Raw genomic sequence first — 21469 nt, forward strand, 5'->3', positions numbered from 1 at the left:
ATTTTCTTCCTCTTTCTGGCCCCTGGTTGTTATATGAGAGAACATTAAAAATAAATAAATGCAGTGTTCAGTCTACCAACTGGCATCCTGACAATAGAACAAACTAAACAAGGTAGCAGGGTCTCCCATCCTGTGGATGAACTTTGCTGTGTTCTACTTCCTGCATATTATCATAAGTCAGAGACACCATCACAGCCAATAAGCTTCAGCTTTCTACTGCTGGGTAGTCAGGTTGTTTGGATATCTGTAACCAGGCCTTGTGGTCTTGATGTCTTTTGATAGTCCCTGTGTACAAAGTGACCAGCCAGCTTCCTAGCAGCACCATTTTGGGAGGGGATCCCTGTCCCACTTCCTCCTGACCCAAGCATTCACAATATTACTTCACTCCAGAGTTAGGACTCATTTCCTCTGAGATCAGAGTTTAGTTTATTTTTCTATCTCAGCAGTGGCCAAAAAGAAGCTAACCTAGCTTTAGTCATCACATCCAATTCCATTTTTTTAAAGTAAAAGGAAAGGTTATTAGCAGAAGACAGAAAATAAGGTTCAAATCACCAAATAAACAACTTTTAATCCTTACATTGTTAGTACTAACCATAAGCAATGCAAGGTGGGCAAAAACTCTAACTTACAACACATGACATGGAAATATTACCTAAAGCCTACTTGAACAGTGTCTCTTCCAGCCTGAATGCTCTGGGTTCCTTACCAACTCTAGTGCTAATAACTTTGTGATACTGGGGGCCTGAAAAATCCCCTGCCCCCAAAGAACTCTGAGAAAAAGTTTTGTCTTTTTTCCCTTTTCTTACATTTACTTTCCAGTTGAGAGAGATCAGGCTGGATGGATAGGCCCTGATAACAAAGCAGTTAAACTCAGCATTTAAGTTTAAATGTGTGAGTAGTGCCATTTTGCTATACTGCATATGCCTTCCCAGTGTTTACCATTGTTCTTATTTCCTCTGTTTCTTTGTTCCCCCATTACCTTTCTCCATTCTTTATGTAAGGGGACTGTTGCCCCCTTACTAACAGTCAGTGGGACTGTTTTGGTTGGCTAACTCCCAGTACTAAAAGGAGAAGGGTCTATGGGAAATCAGGACCCTGAGACTGACAGCCCCCAGGAACAATGGGGAGAGGCCAATGCTCCAGGTCAGCCTGAATGACAGGGCGGGCAGGCTAATCAGGGAGTCAGGAGGCCAGGGAGTCCCGTCCTGAGTGAGCTGGATTTGCCTGGGTCAGACAGAGTCGGGCAGAGCTAAGGAGAAAGCAGGGGCCCAAGCTGAGCTGGGAAGCAGAGCTGGGCCAGATCCAGAGGGACCAGAAAAGCAGCCCAGAGAGAGCAGACCCTGTCCTGGGAGCAGAGCTGCAGCCCCAAAGCCAGAGGCACGGCCCAGAGAGAAGACTTGCCCTGGGAGCAGAGCTGCAGCAACCAGAGCCAGAGGGGCCAGAAAAGCAGCCCAGGAAGCAGGTCAGTGCTGGGAGCAGAGTCACAGAAGCAGCCTGCAGAGCAGACCTGTCCTGGGAGCAGAGCTGCAGCAACCAGAGCCAGAGGGGCCAAAGAAGCAGCCCAGGGAGCTGGAGGCAGAGCAGCAGCAGCAGTGCAGAGACAGAGTGGTGGAGCTGGGGCTGGAGCAGTCCGGAGCTGGGTGCGGTGAGCAGCTAGGGGGACCCAGTGCAGGGAGACGCCTCAGCCAAGAGGCTCTGCAGGCCAGGCTTGGATCATAACCCCAACAGGGCGGGGGCGACCCTGGAAGAAGGGTCCTACCACTTAGAGCCTGAGAGCGTGTGGCCACCACCAGAGCAAGTGTCCAACCCACAGCATCCCTGCAGCACAGCCAGGGCCCGAGAAGAAGGCCTGGGACTTACAAGGAACAGACTGTGAACTGCCCTGACATTCCAGAGACACTGTTTGTGATGTTCCCTGCCACAGAGCGGGGTGATGTTTCCTTTAACCTTTCCCATTTTTCCTTTATTCTTTTTAAAATTAATTGTTGATTAAATAACTTGCATTTGCTTTAACTTGTATGTAATGGTCAGTGGGTCAGAGAAGTGCCCAGTGCAGAGAGAGTACCCCGGAGTGGGGATGCCCTAGCTCCTGTCCTAGGTGACCACAGCAGAATTGGGGGTTGAGCCCCCCAGGAATCCCGGGCCCAGCCTTGTTGGGGTTATGAGGACTCTGCCAGACAGGAGAGTGGAAGGGGAGTCCTCAAGGGCAGGGAGGCCACTGGATAAAGGAAGTGGGAGCAAGGACTCAGATCCTTTCACTAGCCCACTTCACTGGGGTAGTGCAGAAGCCAGGAAGGTTCCCCACAATAGCAGGACTATTCCCCTGCTTACATTTAGTTTTAAAAAATATAACAACTTCTGCCTTCACTGTCTTCCAAAAACTGTGGCATGTGAATTCAAAATGTGGGACAGGCTATTTATACAATGATCCCTTGCCATCAGAGAATTAAGATTATTAGAGGCCTGGTACAAAATACGCTACCCTGTAAAGAATTACATGCACCTAAATTCTCTGGACTGCTTTGACTCCCAACCAAATAACATATCAAAATATATACATCAGGCACCTGTAACAGAGTGCTGAGCAGTAGCACTTGAGCCATAACTCTGTTCATTTTTAGTACTAATTAGGTTTCCCAGAGAAGGCCTCATTGGACCTGTGGTACCTGATTACCAGGCCAGCTTGGGGCTAGTGAGTCAATGAGTCAAATTAGCTCATTAACAGGGAAGCTGTATAAAAGGGCACAGGAAGGGGGACTGGCTAGAGAGTGTGACAAAGGGAGGCCTCTGAGTAGACACAATTTATCTCCCCCCCCCTTTTTTTTTTGAAGAAGGGGTTAGAAAGTTGAGATACAGTGTAAAGGTGTGGAGACACTGATATATGTTGGTGGAGGAACTGTAAATAAGTCAGGGTGGCGTTTACAAGCAAGAAATGGTCTCTGAGTTGTCTGTGGTCATGGAAGAAGTGGGGATGTGACATGCTGCCCCCATCACAGTACCCTTCTATCAGTAAGCTTGCAGACTTGGATTCTTAAAAATACCATGTTAGCTCATACTGGGTCAGACCTCTGGTTCATCTAGCCCAGTATTCTGTCATCTGAGAATGGCCAATATCAGCTGCTTCAGAGGGAATGAACAGAACAAGGCAATTTTGAATGCTCCATTCCCTGTCGTCCAGTTCCAGCTTCTGGCAGCATAGGTTTAGGGACACTATTTTACTTGTCACCCAGGTGAGAAAAGCACCCCTAGGTAGAGCTTGTTTCTTCTTTTTAAAAAAAAAGTTTTGTGAAAATCAGGTTTTTTTCCTGTTTTGAAATTTCAAAATGTTCAACAATTTTTTAAAAAAAATTAATAAATTTCAACCAAAAATGGACATTTTAGTCAATTCAAAGATGAGCTCTCTGGAGATTCCATGATGGTGGTCTTGGTCGACTGAAATGGGAATCGATTATCTACCAAAGCATTTAAAAGAATTTAGAAAATCCCTTTAGAAGAGAATCCTTTGTTAAAACAACACAAATCAACACTCCATAAGATGCTCTGGGTGTTATTCTGTGAGGTGCTGACTGTTTTCTACTTCCAGTGAAGAGAATGAAAGTTGAAGATGTTCAGCATCTCTCAGAAGGCACTGAGCCCCATAATGGATCAGACTTTAGTTTGGTGTCAGCTTTGCTCATTATTAGTATTCTGTAATTGTTTAGTTTAAGTGTTTTCTTGCTGTTGCCTGGAAACATTTAGTAGGATGTCAGCACTGCAGTCTGGTCTGGTTTAAGATTGGTTTAATTTTGTGCATATTCAGAATTTTAAAAAATTGGATTGATTTATTTGAGATTTCTTACTTTGTTTTCAGCAACTCATAACTAATTTTACCAGGACATCAACATTTAATAAGCTTTTTTAGTAGGATCAACCTTTTGTCCTTGCTCCTGTATGCCTTGCTTCGGCAAAATTTCCTACTGAAATCAATGGCCTGAGTAAACAATGCAGAATTAACTCTGTTGCTTGCCGTACATGGTATTAGTTAGCTAAAGATTTGCTCAGTAGCTGTCTAGGCTCTTGCATTGCTTTAGTCTTACTGGTATATTCATGGAAAGCTATATTTTGCCAACAGATCTATTAAATGCATCCCTGAGAAAATAATACTTGACACACATCTTGACATGGCATATCTCCATTTATGCATTCCAAGGGTCTGATTCTAGAACAGTTTTCAACCTTTTTTCATTTGCAGACCCCTAAAAATTTTCAAATGATGGTGTGGACTCTTTTTTAAATTGTAGACATAAACTGAGGACTTCCAGGGGTCTGCGGTCCACAGGTTGAAAACCACTGTTCTAGAAGATATTGAACACGTCTTCAACTAGAAGGTGCATTGTATCTCTCCATTAAAGTCTAAGGATATTAATGGTGTGCCGTACTTCCCAAAGGGGTGTCAGTGCTGTGTAGTAATTGGGCCCTAAGATCCACCAGCCTTCTGGTCATTCCTGAGCGCTACGGGTTATTCACATCACATGTGAAGATGCACATTTTTTAAAAAGGGGCATGACTAAGTGAAAAAATGGGCACATTATTCCCTTAAAGAAAAGAATCTCAGCTGTATTTCAGACACACAAATGGATTAATACTATCTTATTTATGCACATGTGTGCTTCTAAATGTGTAGAGATTTGTGTGGCTCCATAGCTGGGAATATCAATCAAAGATTCATAAGCCTAAAATAGTACTACAGTACTAAAAATCATTTGACTATATCAAATTCTCTGCTGGATTTCTGCTCCTGGGTATCTGCCAATTATTATTTTACATCTTGGACAGATATAAACATGCCCGCGTCTCTCATCCAAATACTGTACAACGTCATTCATGGATGAAGGAATGACAGAAACCTGTGCAATGGAGAAGGTTCAGCCAGCAATAGGTTACATACCACTCAACAGAGTAACAGCATCATATTCCAACATCACACAAGACAAATATTTTCTACCAAATGTGAGAGTTTCTGTGCTATACTGTGACATATGGCTGATCTGCCAGTGAAGTGATAGGTCTTTCTCAAGCAAGCTAATCCTCAAATTGTGTTAACACATTGAACAACAGTTCAGACTGTCATAGAACTTGTAAACTCCACTGTCTTCACCAGATGCACTGCAGTGGCACAGTTGTATTGGTACAGCTGCACCGTAAGTGTTGGGAGCTTTATGTTGACCTGCTCTCTCTCAAGTCTTTACAAGAAATAAGGGCTGGAATGACAAAAAGAACAAGAAAAGTCATTATCAGTTTCTTAAATTATGAGTGAAATAGACAAGGTTGTGGTTGATTATTTTTAGTAATATTTCTTTGCCTGTAGTGTTTGTAGTCCTTTTAGGAAAGAGTTCTGTGCAGACCAAACTTAATAGCTTAAAGACTTCTATTTCCAAGGTGGAGAAATGTTACAGAATGGCATGTTGATTTGACAAACATGCTTAATCTTGAAAGGCTAAATTTCTATTAGAATGATAAGCAAGTGTTTAAACAGATACCGTCCAATTTATAATGAGATGACTGAGTTTGAGTATTTTCCTTTTCTGTGGTCAGAAAAAGTAATTTTTTCTATTTATTCAGTTTGCATGTACTAAATTTGATATTACATTTTATTGTCATACATTTTGTTTTGGTAAATGGTAAATTAACTTCATTTTTTTTGTTTTAAAGATTGATTAAAGTCTAATGACAATCTACTGACTCCTGCATTATCCAGTGGATTCATGGGTCAGCTTCTAGCATAGCAGTCTGGCTTGGTCTGAATCCTGGAGCCATACAGTTAAATACAGCATACAGGCACTCAAGCCTTGTATTTATGAAAGACAGTTCACTTTGTGAGCTTGTGAAAGGCAGACTTAGGACTGGAGTATTTTGAACATAAGGTTCGCTATAGTCATTAAAGCTCATTTCTTCCCAGGGCTCATCATCCAAGAGGTAAGAGGTAAATGCCTAAAGAAAGTGGAGAGATCTGGTGGAAGATAGAAGAAGAAGAAAAAGACAAGAGTGCAGAAGAAATGAAACCAAAGAGGAATCAGTATTTTTAGCTGACTTAAATATAGAGCAGATTATTATAGACATTAGAGGAGGTAGAGATATAAGAATATCCTCTAGTGTGATAGGAAAACAAAATATGGTTCTTGTCTACAGAGAGAGTGTAAAAATGGCATTAGGGTTTTCCATATTCCACATTCGTAGTCAATCTGGGACTTCCATGTGCATTTTTCTCACTATACAGATCAAATGTGGGTTTTTATCTGCTGGCACTCCAAACCCAACTGAGACTGAAAGTTAACTTAAAAAAAAAGAATGAAAAATTTTCTGATTGAGCACCCTATAAATAAAGTTTAATATTTAAAATATTCTATTTCAAAATACTTCAAAATGTTTTTTCTGCTTCCCTGCTGATGTATGAGGACATACTTGGTCAGACCAATGGTATATTTAGCCTAGTATCCTGTCTCTGATAGTGGCCAGTACCAGAGCTTCAAGGGGAGTATACAGAATTCGGTAGTTCGAGTGACCCATCCCTGGTCTTCCCCTCCTGGGTTCTGAAGTGAGCTGTAGCTCACAAAAGCTTATGCTCTAATAAATTTGTTAGTCTCTAAGGTGCCACTTTTCTTTTTGGGTTCTGATAGTCAGCGATTTATAGTCATCCTGTGCATGGAATTGCATCCCTGACCATTCTGGCTAATAGCCATTGATGACCTATCCTTCATGAACTTATCAGTTCTTTTTTCAACCCCATTGTACTTTTGGCCTTCACAACAACTCATGGCAAAGAGTTCCACAGGTTAATTATGCATTATGTGAAAAAGTATTTCCTCTTGTTTTGTATTAAACCTATTAATATTAATATTAATTTGCCTATTAATGTCATTGGGTGACCCCTTAGTTCTTGTTATGTGAAGGGGTAAATAACATTTACCTATTCACTTTCTCCACACCAGTCCTCTACCATATCTCTCATATAGACCTCTACCATATCTCCCATTAGTCATCTCCTTTCTAAGATGAACAGCCCTAATCTTTTAGGTTCTCATCATATGGAAGCTGTTCTATGCCCTTGGTCAACTTTGCTGCACGTTTCTGAACCTTTTCTCATTCCACCATATCCTTTTTAAAATGAGGTGACCAGATCTGGACTCAGTATTCAAGGTTTGGGTTGACCATGGATTTATATAGTGGCATTAGGATCTTTTCTGTCTTATTTTCTATCTCTCTTTCCTGATAGTTCCTAACATTCAGTTAGCCTTTTTGACCACTACTGTACGTTGAGCTGAAGTTTTCAGAGAACTATCCATGGGGACTCCAAGATCTTTTTTTTGAGTAGTAACAGCTAATTTAAAGCACATATGTGTAGTTGGGATTATTTTTTCTAATGCATTTTACTTTGCACTTATCAATGTTGAATTTCATCTGTCATTTTGTTACCCAGTCACCCAGTTTTGTGAGATTCCTTTGTAACTCTTCAGTCAGTTTTTGGACTTTACTATCTTGAACAATTTTGTATCATCTGCAAACTTTGAAACTTCATTTTTCACTCCCTTTCCCAGATAATTTATGAATATATGGTACAGCACAGGTCCCAGTATTATCCTTGGGGGACTTTGTTGTTTACCTCTCTCCATTGTGAAAACCGACCATTTATTCCTACCCTTAGTTTTAAGCAGTTACTGATCCATATGCTTGGTGAGGGATGACTTCTCTTTATAAAATCTGTGCTGATTCTTCCCCAGCAAATTGTGTTCATCTATGTATCTGATATTTCTGTTTTTTACTATAGTTTCTACCAATTTTCCCAGTACTGAAGTTAGGCTTACTGGCCTCTAATTGCCAGGATCACCTGTAGAACACTCTTAAAAATCGGCGTTACATCCAGTCATCTGGCAGAGAGGTTTGTTTCAGCAGTAGGTTACATACTACAGTTCTTCATTTTCATATTTGTATTCCTTCAGAACTCTTGTGTGAAACCATCTAGTCTGGGTAACATATTACTGTTTAATTTATCCATTTGCTCTAGATCCTCTTCTAGGATCTATTGGCGTGGGACAGTAGTTCAGTTTTGCCACCCCGGAAAGATAGCTCTGATGTGGGTATGTCCTTCACATCATCTGCAGAGAAGACTGATTCAAAGAATTCACTTAGCTTCTCTTCGATGGCCTTATTTTCCTTGAGCGCTTCTTTAACACTTTGGTCATCTAGTGGCTCTACTGCCTGTTTGGCAGGCTTCCTGCGTCTAATGTCCTTAACAAAATTCTTACTGTTAGTTTTTGTATCTTTAGCTGTTTGTTTTGCATCGTTATCAATGAGGGAGAATGGGGAAGCTCAAGAGCAGCACCACCTTATATGTTTGGTTCTGCCACTTCCCCCCGGGAACACTGTCTCTTCAATAGCAGCATTAGGGTTAGGTCTATCTTCTAAACTCCTTTCTGAGTCCTGCAGAGGAATGTTATGGAGTGAAGCATTCCTTTCTTATTTCCTAGCCTAGGCATGCATCTGAAGAATGAAGAAAAAGGGTATTACTGTCTGTCCTCCAGCTTCTGTTTCTCCCTAGCTCTCTACAGGGGTCTTAGGGAAAGGAAGCCTCCATGGAAACAGCATCAGCTCTCTTGCAGGACCTTGGGGATAGCATGCACAGGAGAGCTCCATGGTAAACAAAAGCTGAGACAGGGAGTGAATCTGATTGTACACAAAGTGCTGTCAAATGCTCAGTGAAGAAACGAAATAAAACCCCCTAGAATGCTTAACTTTAGAATCAGACTATTGTTTGTCAAAGTTTTGAATATCTACAACACATTCTGTTGCCCAGGAATTAACATATCACAAAATTCTTGTACATTTTGCCTGTTTCAACCAGATCTGCTTACTTGCTTTTCATCAAAGTTATACCCCAAACTTTATAAATTCAGTGGAAAGGGCAAGGCAATTATGTTTAAAGGTATGGATATTGGGAATAGCGTCTCAGCCTATTTACTGTAATTCAATTAGTATGTACTACAATGCAACTGGGAATTTAAAACAGGATTTTCACATTTTGATTTGTTATGTAGTTAGTTATTTATGGGTATATCCATAATCAAGGAGCCCCAGCTTCAAGAGCACGACTCATGAAGAGAGGTCAGCTTGGAAGAATCAGGCCCATAAGCAACAGCGCAAATATCAAGTAAAGATAAATGTTCAGAAAGCTAGCTACACTGATGTATGCTTCTACTTCACATGCAGACAATGGAAGGCCTTATCTAGAGAATGTACCACTCCCTTCCATTTGGAGAATCAGCCTGTGATGCTGGCAAAGCAGGTGCCAGCTCTTGCCAAGAATGCAGGCATTAGCTAAGAACTAACAAACTCATAGTTGGAGACCAGAACAGTTCACCTGTATGTTAGTTTTGCTCAAAATAGGTATTAGGCATATAAGAACGTATTTAGTGTTTATACTCTATGAAATGCTTGTAAGTGGTTACTTGCATTAATCTCACTTGTAATATCTATATTCCGTGCTAAAAGAAAATATGTACGTTTGGCTTATAACTTGTGAACCTAGGCATGGGAATCCCCCCTTCCTCCCTCCCCGCTCATCCAGAAGAACTATCAAAATTAGATGGGCTGAGATGAAACTTTGCAATACAAAGGATTGTTGAATTGCCCTATTGCACCTTAGAAGTGCTACATGCAAGGAAGCTAGTCCTATGGACCTGAAAGCTGAATGAAGGAAATAAAACAAAGTCACAGGAAAATCTTCCATCTCTTCGTTGTTGGAACTCTGCCTAGGCTAAAGCCAGAGGTTCCAAGGGACTGCCTCAAGGGTCTGCTCTGAAAACACTTTGAATTGACTGATCACTACAACTCAATCACTCTTAGGATTTAGACGTGTGTATGTTTGCTTGCTTAAACCTGTAATCACAGGTTTCAGAGTAGCAGCCGTGTTAGTCTGTATTCGCAAAAAGAAAAGGAGTACCGGTGGCACCTTAGAGACTAACAAATTTATTAGAGCATAAGCTTTCGTGAGCTACAGCATCCGATGAAGTGAGCTGTAGCTCACGAAAGCTTATGCTCTAATAAATTTGTTAGTCTCTAAGGTGCCACCGGTACTCCTTTTCTTTAAACCTGTAAATAACTCTCGTTTCTTTTCCCAAGTCAATAAGCCTTTAGATAGTTTATTATAGGGTTGGCTATAGTCATTGCTTCTGGTTTAAGATCTATGGTATCAATTGATCTGGGGTAAGTAACTGGTTCCTTGGGTCTGGAAACAATCTGAATGTGGTATGATTTTTGGTATAAGCGACCATTTATCACTAAGTCCAGTTTGTCCATGTGATACACTGGAGAGTCTAAGGGGACTTTCTGTCACTCCATGGTAAGACTGTTATAGTGATTCAGGAGTTCACATTTATTACTGGTGAAACCTAATTATAGAATACACTGCCAGTTGGTGGTGTCAGCCCTGCTTTAGAGTCTTGTCTGAGGTAGGCACTCATGGTCATGTGCCACAACAGACAGAGTGACACTGCCTAATAAGGTAATTTACAAATTATTTTGCAAAATTTGCTCATAGCTATTTTGTGTCATGCAGGCCTGTTTTAAAAAAAAAATGATGTGCTTCCTCTTTGGTTAATATAAGCCTTACAAATATTTCAATGGCACAGATCTCATAAAGGCACTACTTGAAGGCAGTTTTTAAAAAACGCTCAGGTCTGCTTATGCTGATGTCAGTTAGAGTTTAACTGTTGACTTCAGTAAGAGATGCAGTTAGGCCAGTACTGGGAGCTTTTGCAAATTGCACCCTGAAGTTTTATTAAGGAAAAATCAACTTTTTCTTCCCTTCAGATGAACAGCTGGTCTACAATACCTACTATCCCAGTTTATGGGTTTCAGATGTTAGCAGGTGTACGGTTAAAGATGTAGGTCTGTAATGTATCAGAAGGGTAGTTGTGTTAGTCTGGATCTGTAAAAGCGGCAAAGAGTCTTGTGGCACCTTATAGACTAACAGACGTATTGGAGCATAAGCTTTTGTGGGTGAATACCCGCTTTGTCAGATGCATGTAGTGGAAATTTCCAGAGGCAGGTACAAATATGCAAGCAAGAATCAGGCGCGGGATAATGAGGTTAGTTCAATCAGGGAGGATGAGATTCTCTTCTAGCAGTTGAGGTGTGAACACCAAGGGAGAAGAAACTGCTTTTGTAGTTGGCTAGCCATTCACAGTCTTTGTTTAATCCTGAGCTGATGGTGTCAAATTTGCAAATGAACTGAAGCTCAGCAGTTTCTCTTTGAAGTCTGGACCTGAAGTTTTTTTTGCTGCAGGATGGCTACCTTTAAACCCTGCTACTGTGTGTCCAGGGAGATTGAAGCATTCTCCTATAAGTTTTTGTATATTGCCATTCCTAATATCTGATTTGTGTCCATTTATCCTTTTACGTAGGGACTGTTCAGTTTGGCCGATGTACACAGCAGAGGGGCGTTGCTGGCATGTGATGGCGTAGATTACATTGGTGGACATGCAGGTGAATGAACTGGTGATGGTGTGGCTGATCTGGTTAGGTCCTGTTATGGTGTCGCTGGTTTAGATATGTGGGCAGAGTTGGCAGCGAGGTTTGTTGCACGGATTGATTCCTGAGTTAGAGTTACTATGGTGTGGTGTGTAGTTGCTAGTGAGAATATGCTTCAGGTTGGTGGGTTGTCTGTGAGTGAGGACTGGCCTGCCTCCCAAGGCCTGTGAAAGTGGGGGAACGTTGTCCAGGATGGGTTGTAGATCACTGATGATGCATTGGAGAGGTTTTAGCTGAGGACTCTGTGATGGCCAGGGGAGTTCTATTGGTTTCTTTCTTGGGCTTGTCTTGCAGCAGGAAGCTTCTGGTACACATCTGGCTCTGTTGATCTTTTCCTTATTTCCTCGTGTGGGTATTGTAGTTTTGAGAAGGCTTGGAGAAGATCTTGTAGGTGTTGGCCTCTGTCTGAGGACCCATGGGAAGGAAACCCTGGAAAAATTCCACCACGATTTCAATAGCTTCCAACCCACCATCAGCCTCAGCCTGGACCAATCTACACGGGAGGTCCACTTCCTAGACACCACAGTGCAAATAAGTGACAGTCACGTTAATACCACCCTAAACTGAAAACCCACCAACCGCTATGCCTACCTTCATGCTTCCAGCTTCAATCCCAGACAGACCACAAGATCCATTGTCTACACCCAAGTGCTGAGGTTCAACCACATTTGCTCCAACCCCTCAGACAGAGACCAACACCTACAAGATCTTTACCAAGCCTTCTCAAAACTACAATAGTAGGGTTTAAAGGTAGCCATCCTGCAGCAAAAAAACTTCAGGTCCAGACTTCAAAGAGAAACTGCTGAACTTCAGTTCATTTGCAAATTTGATGCCATCAGTTCAGGATTAAACAAAGATTGTGAACCAATTACAAAAGCAGTTTCTCCTCCCTTGGTGTTTACACCTCAACGGCTAGAAGAGGGCCTCATCCTCCCTGATTGAACTAACCTCGTTATCCCTAGCCTGATTCTTGCTTGCATATTTATACTTGCCTCTGGAAATTTCCACTACATGCATCCGACGAAGTGGGTATTCACCCATGAAAGCTTATGCTCCAATAGGGTCTGTTTGTCTATAAGGTGCCACAGGACTCTTTGCCGCTTTTACAGGTCTGTAATGGCAAGTTTGCACCTCAAGATTGCCCCTTGTGGTAGGGTGCAATGTTGCAGGGGTTTTCATCTCGAGCTGGCCTCTACGCACCACTCAGCTCTCCATCTGAGAAGCAACTAGCACCAAACTCCTTCCAGGATAACAAAATGTCCAAGTACTGTATAGTCCAAAGTCCCAAAGAATCAGCCTATCTTCTGAGTCCCGGGCTCAACCCTTTCTTGGGGTTCCACTGATGTGCCCAGCTCTGATTATCAAACACTTTCCAACCCAACCTAAGACTTTCTGAAGTTTCTAGACTCCAACAGCTTCTGAAGCTATGGACCTGCACAGGAGTCAAGTAGAGTTTAGTCTGGTTCAGCACTTCTCCCCCAGACTGAACTCTTTTGGCCTATTTATAAGGTCCAGGTTTCTGTTATCACCTGATCCTTCTTTAGTCTTTCCTCTTTGGCTGAGAAGAAATTATCAAATTGTGGCTCAGGCCAGGTGGAGTGAATGTGCTTAATAAGCCTTGAACTCTTTCTTGCCTATGATGGGGGTTCACCCCATCACAGCGTCACTTCAAACTTCAGATACTGCTGTTTTGTAACAGTCCCATAATTTTTCTGAGTAATCACTGCAGCTTTCACATCAGCAAACACAAACTCAATATACTCTGTGAAAATTCTTTATTGAAACAATGATCAATTTACAAGCTAGATCACATTTTTTTGCCACTTTAGCATGAACTTGTTTCTCTTTGTGATTTACGGCTGTGAAAATCTTAGAATTGACAGTTCTTAAAAGCAAAATACAGTAACTATGCTTCTGATCAGCAGAACACATTCATAGGTCTTTTACATTTTGTAACATTAAATAAAAACTTCCAGAATTACTGAAATATAACTTGTAATTTAGAGCAAGCATTTTCTTTGCATCTAAGAAAGTTTCAGCAGTCCCATAAAGTATGATCGATACCAAGGAGACCAACGCCTTAAATAGTGAGTTAGTAACAACTTCCAACTCTCTGAATTCACCACTGGGTATTACTGCTTTTTTAAAAACGAGTTATTTTTAATCAGTATGTAGGTAACTTGCTTTCGCAAAGCTGGTCACGAAACCCTGATTATATGTTACAATACTTTCAGTTCTTGACATATAGGGATGACCATGAAGGGTGTAGCTGCATTAAGAACACAAGATCCCCTTATTTCATTCTAAAATTGGATTAGTCTGCATGATATGTTTAGAACATAATTTTGTCTGAACAGGGACTTGCCGCATTTTGAGTGTTGTACGGTACTAAACACACTGATGCTTAACAAATAATAATAGTGTAAAAAGGTGTGCCTAGGCCAAATTATAGGTAATGTATCGCTCCTATTCCCCTTAAATGCCTAAGGTGTGTGATGAAACCTATCCTGGATATAAATTAAAGTTATGTAAATACTAGAAATATAATTATGATTCCATCGAAACATTTATACTAGCTATTTCCAAATGTTATTCTTTCATCATATTATGAAACAGTTTATTTGAGATAGATTATGATTAAATAGGCTAGGAGGAAGAGGTAGAATGAGATCTTCAGACTTTGTTTGCCACATCACTACTGCAAAATGAGTGCTTAAAAGCATTTACTAAACATTATGCTTATAGGTGTAACGCAATAGATCCAAAAAGATAGTGAAGATTACTCCACCTATATGAAAATAGAGAGAAAATATTTAAAGCAGAACTATTACAAACCTACATTTTTTCCCACATAAAACTATTTTTTCATTCAACCAAGTAACACATTAACTATGACCAAACTATTAGATGCCCCAAAAAGTTTATATTTACCTTTTAAACATTTTTATGCATAGGGAAAGAGAGCCTTCAGATTACATTGATTGAACCAGCATCATCTCTGAACTTTAAGGTTTAATTAGGTGACATCCTAGCTCCAATGTCAAAACTCCTATTGATGTAAATGGGGCCAGAAATTCATTTATTATGCCTGTCTTAGCATCAGATCCAAGCAATTTTAGATAAAAATTGGTTCACTGTGCACTTTAAAGGCTGCACTTCATTATTCACTTTGAATGGTCCAGCCCTTTGAAAAATATATAAATTTCCTTGAAGTATAGATTTTATTTTGAAATTTTGCTGGAAACCATGGGGTTATTTGGCCTCATACTATTATAATTTAGTAATAATTATTATTGAACAGATTGCAGGAGGGAATAGGGGCCTTAATCAGGATCAGAGCTCCACTGTGCTAGACACTGTGGCCTGGATCCTCAAGGGACTTAAGCATCACAATGCCTAACATTAAGGTGCCTAAAAAATCACTGGAATCCACAAAGCGTGAGTCAGGGTCTTGGCTCCCTATATAATGCATGGGGGATATAGGTGCTTGTGAATGGGATCCACAAAAGCCAGCATGCTAGGTGTGAGCTGCCTAAGCTAGCCAATGGGAGATACACCCTTCTAATGGGTGTCTTAGATGTTGAACTTCATGAGTTGGGCATAGGCGCCTCTCTCCAGTCCAAGTTTAAGCTATCTCAGCTCACAAGCCACAACTGGGAACCTCTCAGAGGAAGGTGGCTTAGGTGCCTAAACTGTTTCTTTCAAGAATGTCTGCTGCCTAGCTCCAAACAAAACAACTGGGGGGAGAGGAGGAGGTGGCCTCCATCATAACCGTTAGGCCAGCAGTGGTTAGGGTAAGATGTGGGAGACCAGGGTCAATTCCCACTGCTTTCCAAGAAGGAAAAGGGATTTGAATAGGGGTCTCCTCCCTCTGTCATGAATGCCCTGATAACTGGGCTATAGAGTAATTTCCTCCCCCGGTGGCCTAATTAATATTTAATACAAAGTGGAACAGCATCAACAAGAGATTGAGACTCGCATTGGAATATCCCATAGCCCACTGAGATGGGAAACCCCTGTTCAAACCCCCTCTCCTCATCAGACACAGGGGGGAATTGAAATAGAATAGGCATTGCTCTGCCCATCGCCATCTAGTTTGAGGATTACACTGGGGCTTAGGAGTGAGATGGGTGTCTGGATGCCTGCAGTGCACATGCCCAGAGGCAGAAATTTAGGCCTGGTCTACACTGCTGCTGAAGTCAATGCAAGTTACATTGCGCTTCTCAGGGAGGGTAGAGTATTAAGTCAACAGGAGAGCGCTCTGCCAGCGACTCATCGCATCTTCACCAGACCCACTAAATTGATGCTGCTGCTTTGATCACAGCAGTGCCGATTTAGCATGCAGTATACACAAGCCCTCAGGATCTTAAGGAACTTTTACATTAGGACTTTGGGCGTCTACAGGCAAGGTGGATTGATTTGAATCAAAGTGATTTATATCGCCAATTTTAATCATGGTTTAAATCACCAAGCAGAAAACCTTGATTTAAATAATTAATGTAAATCGTGTTTTGCATTTGTACTTTTTAATTATTTTCCTAAAGAAAGGGTGATTCTCATTATTTAGTACTATTAAAATACGTTATTTGTAATTAAATATAATCTTTTGTGCTTCTTTTTACTAATCAGTAGGATGTATATAGCTATACATATTTATTTAAACAAGTATATAGTTTAGTTTACATATATTCAGATTCTTAATTTTTAAATATTTTATCATGTTAGAAAATGGTGAAAGATTCATCTCTTATTTACCAGATTTTTTTTTTTCAACTTGTGATGTGTATTAAGCTTTCTTTGGATGGAAATGCATTTTTAATTAAATTTGAACTAAAACAGCATTTTAACTTTTTTATTAAATAAAACTACCTTATGATTGCTGAATACACAAGAAATTTTTTTTATCAAAACATGTTTTGCATTTAAAACTGATTTATTAAAGAAAGGATATCTTTAACTACTATCTTATAGTTAATGAACTGAACTGATTGTTTCTAGTCACCATGGCCTTTGAAATTTTAGAACTAGTAGATCTCATTCTCTCACACCTAATTTTTATTCTTCGAGTAGGAGAGGGTAAACAAGCGTTCCAGCTTTTTCAACTCCCAATTGGTTTCTTAACTTTGAATGAACTAGTCATTGAATTTAACTAGCTGAATAAACTGAAATGAGGAAAATATTCTCTCTGCAACTGCAGAAGAGGCTACTGCTGTCAGAAGCTGGTTTAGTATTTTAACAAACTCTGGTTTCAGGGGCTTACCCACGAACTGGTGGAAGTTACTGGCTATGCTTTTCTTGAAAATTTGGCAGCAAACATGTAATACTTAATATTTTTATATTTAAATGGTTTTAATAGCTTATAATAATTTTAGCCCTCAACATAGGTTGTCACTTTCAAATTTATTTTTAAATAGGTTTAGTTTAAAAAAATAAATCTGAATTTAATTTAAATAAAAAATATCTAATTTAAATAAGTTTGATTTTTTTGGTTTCAAAATATTGATTTTTTTTTAATCTCTTTGCCTCCAGGGTTCGGTGGCAGCTGAGAGGGGATTTTGTAGATGGCAGTGGTGCTTAAAACTGGGGGCTTAAGAACCTAAGCCGCTTTTTGGGGCCCGAAAGAACTCAAGAGATGACATACTCGCAGTCCAGAGTTGCTCACAAACTCGAGGAGTAATCTCTTCCTAAATGTATAGCATTCTGCTTTGAAGAACAGTGTGGCTCTTCATGAGAAAATTACTTTCACTGAGCAACAGGTAAGTCACTTTATAGTATGAAACCAATTTTTCTAAACATTAAACAATTAGGAATATCAATATGTCTCTTTAGTATAAATAATTAAGACAAATTAAAAGAACTCAGTGCACACTTCCAGCCTTGCTTTATGTAAAATATCCTTTTTGTTAACCAAGAGCAAATAAGTGATTTAAAGCAAAAGGGATAAGAACATAAAACAAAAATGTACTTCAGACTGAACAGCTTACAGTGTGTTTCAGTTGGTGAGCACTTTCACTCTCACAGGTCACAATAAACATCTTTCTAACACGCTCCTGTCTCCTCTTCTGCACAGTGTGGTCTAGATTTGTTTCACGTAACTGCAACTAATTATACATTTGGGGCCAAATTTTAAAGAGGCCTTGCCCCGGCATATTTCTGTTTGTGAAAGTGCACATTTAGATGTCAAATTTCCTGACTACTGGGTGCAATCAAGTAGCTAGGCATCTAAATGGCTATAACTTGCACATACTGTTGATTGCACCCTAAAAAAAAATTAGTGCAATTGGGCCTCTTTTTTTTGCTTCATACTCATTGGCCGTAGAAATGAAAGGGACATTTTCCATATTTTACAGATGGGGGAGGGTGCACATCTTAGCTAGCTCAGTGTATCTCAGTCGATTTTGTAACTGAACTGGGTCCTGAGGAGACTCCACACTCCATTCAGGGCCACCACCACCATTGTTAGCCATTTCTGATGGCTGCAGTTTCAGTGACCTTGTTTGCCCCCAACTATTTATGCAATGAACATATCTGATTTTCTCCAAGCCAAACATCAGCACTGCTCAAAGTTGTACTAGCTGTTGAGAAATGTCTGGGTGGCTTGTGCTCACCAGTTTCTCAGCAGTCTAAATGAATTCTCTCTCCACAACACTCTGGATTAAGACACTCTTGATCTAATGCATGGAGCCCTTCTCCAAAGTTTAAAGACCACAGTCTGCTCAGCAGTTCCAAGTGAAATGTGTATCAGATGATTAAATAACCTACGGTTCATCATGCACAAACTCCCTCTTGTAAGTGATCTCTTTCCATGCTCATCCAGTAGTGCATAATATTACAGTACTTCTGAAATAGATACTACCCCCTTCCCTCCCCCACCCCTGCAGTTCATTAATATCCTATCATAACTCCATGATCCTAATATTATAGAATCGTAGGACTGGAAGAGACTTCAAGAGGTCTACTAGTCCAGTCCTCCGCACTAAGGAAGGACTAAGTCTTATCTAGACCATCCTGGACAGGTGTTGGGCTAACCTGCTCTAAAAATCTCCAATGACAGACATATGCCCCACTTGCCATGATTATGAAAGCTATATAAAGATGGAGTCATATTTGCTTACATCAGTTAACCCCCTGGCTCCAGGAGATCTCAATTTGATGAGGATTTTTAAAATAGGAAATCAACTGTACTATCGTAATATAATTTGTGATCACTGTCCATTTTTATGCACTGAGGCAACCATTATGACCTAATAGCAAGTATTCGACTAATTTTTTGACTCATAGCCAGATTAAAAAGATTATGATTATGGATGCACTTGTGTGTGTTCATCAGGAAACTACATTGCTAAAAAGGAAATCCTGATAAACAAGGATCTTTTACTACTTTAGCCTCACCTCCAAAAAAAATACTGGAGTGTACAATACTTTTACTGAATCTATACTCCTGACAGGTTATATAAAATCACCTAGTTCCATTTACTTCTACCATATAAGAAAAACAAGACAATACATTTCGGACACCCACAGTCCTTCTCAATATAAACTTCTGGTAAAATCAACAGATGTTTAAATATATGAAAAAAACTCAGTATTTGTAGTATAGCCTTCTGGCAGAAATAAAGTGCTTTATCTTCTGTAGAAACAAATACACTGTATATCATCTGTGTGAATGAACGCTTATTGGCTTCTTCAGTCTAAGGGGTAGGGAAACCTATTTCCTCACTGTCTAAACATAAATAAAATGGTCTCAAATGAAAGACACATTTAACCTTCTTTAATTCACAATGCAGCTTGGCAAAGATGCTTGGTAAATGGGATCTAACTAGGATTTTATTTGGCTACTGAAATCCTGCCTCCTGGGCAATGTTTCAAATTCTTGGGAACAGTTTCACAAAAATGCAGCAGATGGAAGGGAGGAAACAGAAGGAGAAAAATGAAGAACAGCTTTATGTTTAGTAAGTCTAAGTGTCTTTAGCACTACAAATGACTTCCAGGAGGTCACTGAAGATGATGACAACCTAGAAATTGCTGAGGTAAATGTTTCTGAAAAAAAATCCTAAACCAAAAAGAGCAATTAGTATTAATATAATAGTAATTACTCTGTCATACATCATAGTAAAATTAACTCACTCAGAAGAAAATATCAAATAATCCACATGCATGCTTTTTCTATGATAGTCTCCAGGTAAGGCTTAGCGGCAAGTACAATATCTATTTTTAAAGGAGCTCCACCTGATTTTTCTTGCTATGCATAGATTAACAGAATAATTATCATACATGGCTTTCATAAATAAAACATGTATTTTTGTCAGTTGCCAATGCTATATCATTGGAGTTTAGTTCAGTAGAAGGCTCAGGAATTGGGTCAGTAGGACATGCTGGTGTTTGAGGAATCTCTTCTTCCTTAATTTCTAACTGCACACAGTCTTGTGACTGGTCATCTATACAGTCCTTTTTTGACAGCTGATGAACTGACACTTTTATCGCAATCTGCTGTGGTTGTTCATGCAGTGATGATGCTTCTGAGTCAGCTGTGAGAGAGTCGCTGCGCTTTAGTGCATTAGGGATCATAAACATATCCTCTCCATCAGTAGGCTCCTGGCCTTCTGCTGCTTGCTGTACAAAGTTCTGTCCCTGTTCTTCCAAGCCAACCACCTCCATGATTTCTTCCATTATAGTCCTGCAGTTCATGATGAGAGGTGGCAGAGGAACACTTCGGGCAAGTTCCTCAATGTAGCGAGCAAATTCCATGGTCTTGAACTGGGTTACTTTGGCAAGCTCAAGAGTTTTGGCTGAGGTGATGATTGGGATACGCTTAGCAATCTCAAAGGCTTTTTGTAGTTTCTCTGCTCCTTCTGTTCTGAAAAACTCATTGATTGCTTTCTCAGTTTTCTTCAGATGGCTGCTCATCATACACAGCCTGGTAATGTTCAAGATCATAACAATGGTAAAAGCTACGAGGCAGACAATCATGTAATAGATCCCCATATCTCCGGAGGTAAAGACGACCCTCAGAGTCACAGTATTATTCACAGTGCCATAGATGTTAGAAGCAACACATGTGTATTTACCTCTGTCGTCAAAAGACACGCTGGTAATGTTCAGTAGCCCATTGTCAAGAAACCACCATTTTCCTGCAGGAAAGATATAGAAGAATTCAGTCCAAAACATTTGTTTACATGGTCAGTATAACGTTTTAATCATCAGTTTTGTCATATTGGCTCCAGAATTTAGAAAAATGGCAATAACATAGACTACACTAGAGTGAATCATTTGTCGTCACAAAAACATGCCTGCTTTTAGGATCCCACCAGAATACAATTTCAGGTACTGTGAAGATCACTGATTATACTCAGGTCGCATTTTAAAAATGTCTCACTATCCACAATAAACTGTATTGTATATCTATCATAGTCAAATAAGTTAAAAACCTAATTACCTACTGCGGACAGCATCCCAAACACATGCTATACTTCATAAAATGCTGAATTTGAATGAATAATAGAAGTTTGAGATAGATAGATAGAATCTGATGAGTTTCAACAAGGACAAGTGCAGAGACCTGCACTTAGGACGGAAGAATCCCATGCACCGCTACAGACTAGGGATTGAATGGCTGGACAGCAGTTCTGCAGAAAAGGACCTAGGGATCCTTACAGTGGATGAGAAGCTGGATATGAGACATCAGTGTGCCCTTATTGCCAAGAAGGCCAGTGGCATTTTGGGATGTATAAGGAGGGGCATTGCCAGCAGATCGAGGGACGTGATTGTTCCCCTCTATTTGACATTGATGAGGCCTCATCTGGAGTACTGTGTCCAATTTTGGGCACCACACTACCAGAAGGATGTGGAAAAATTTAGAAAACGTCCAGCAGAGGGCAACAAAAATGATTAGGGGACTGGAACA

General features: G+C 40.2%; 1 protein-coding gene and 1 long non-coding RNA gene across 2 annotated transcripts in view; one reads left to right on the top strand and one right to left on the bottom strand.

Annotated features, from left to right (window-relative positions):
• LOC119855231 overlaps positions 1-21469 on the top strand; it is a 41411-nt gene that overhangs the window by 2184 nt on the left and 17758 nt on the right. The window contains exon 2 of the long non-coding RNA XR_005292794.2: positions 17095-17321. This is a non-coding gene — a long non-coding RNA (uncharacterized LOC119855231). The remainder of the gene's footprint in view (positions 1-17094; positions 17322-21469) is intronic.
• Positions 13324-21469, bottom strand: part of MFAP3L (microfibril associated protein 3 like) — a 38522-nt gene continuing 30376 nt past the window's right edge. The window contains exon 3 of the mRNA XM_038400900.2: positions 13324-20696. Coding sequence (XP_038256828.1) covers positions 19834-20696 — 863 coding nt within the window. The 3' untranslated portion in view covers positions 13324-19833. The remainder of the gene's footprint in view (positions 20697-21469) is intronic.

This window comes from Dermochelys coriacea, chromosome 4 (genome assembly GCF_009764565.3).
Source record: "Dermochelys coriacea isolate rDerCor1 chromosome 4, rDerCor1.pri.v4, whole genome shotgun sequence".
Classification (NCBI taxonomy): domain Eukaryota; kingdom Metazoa; phylum Chordata; order Testudines; family Dermochelyidae; genus Dermochelys; species Dermochelys coriacea.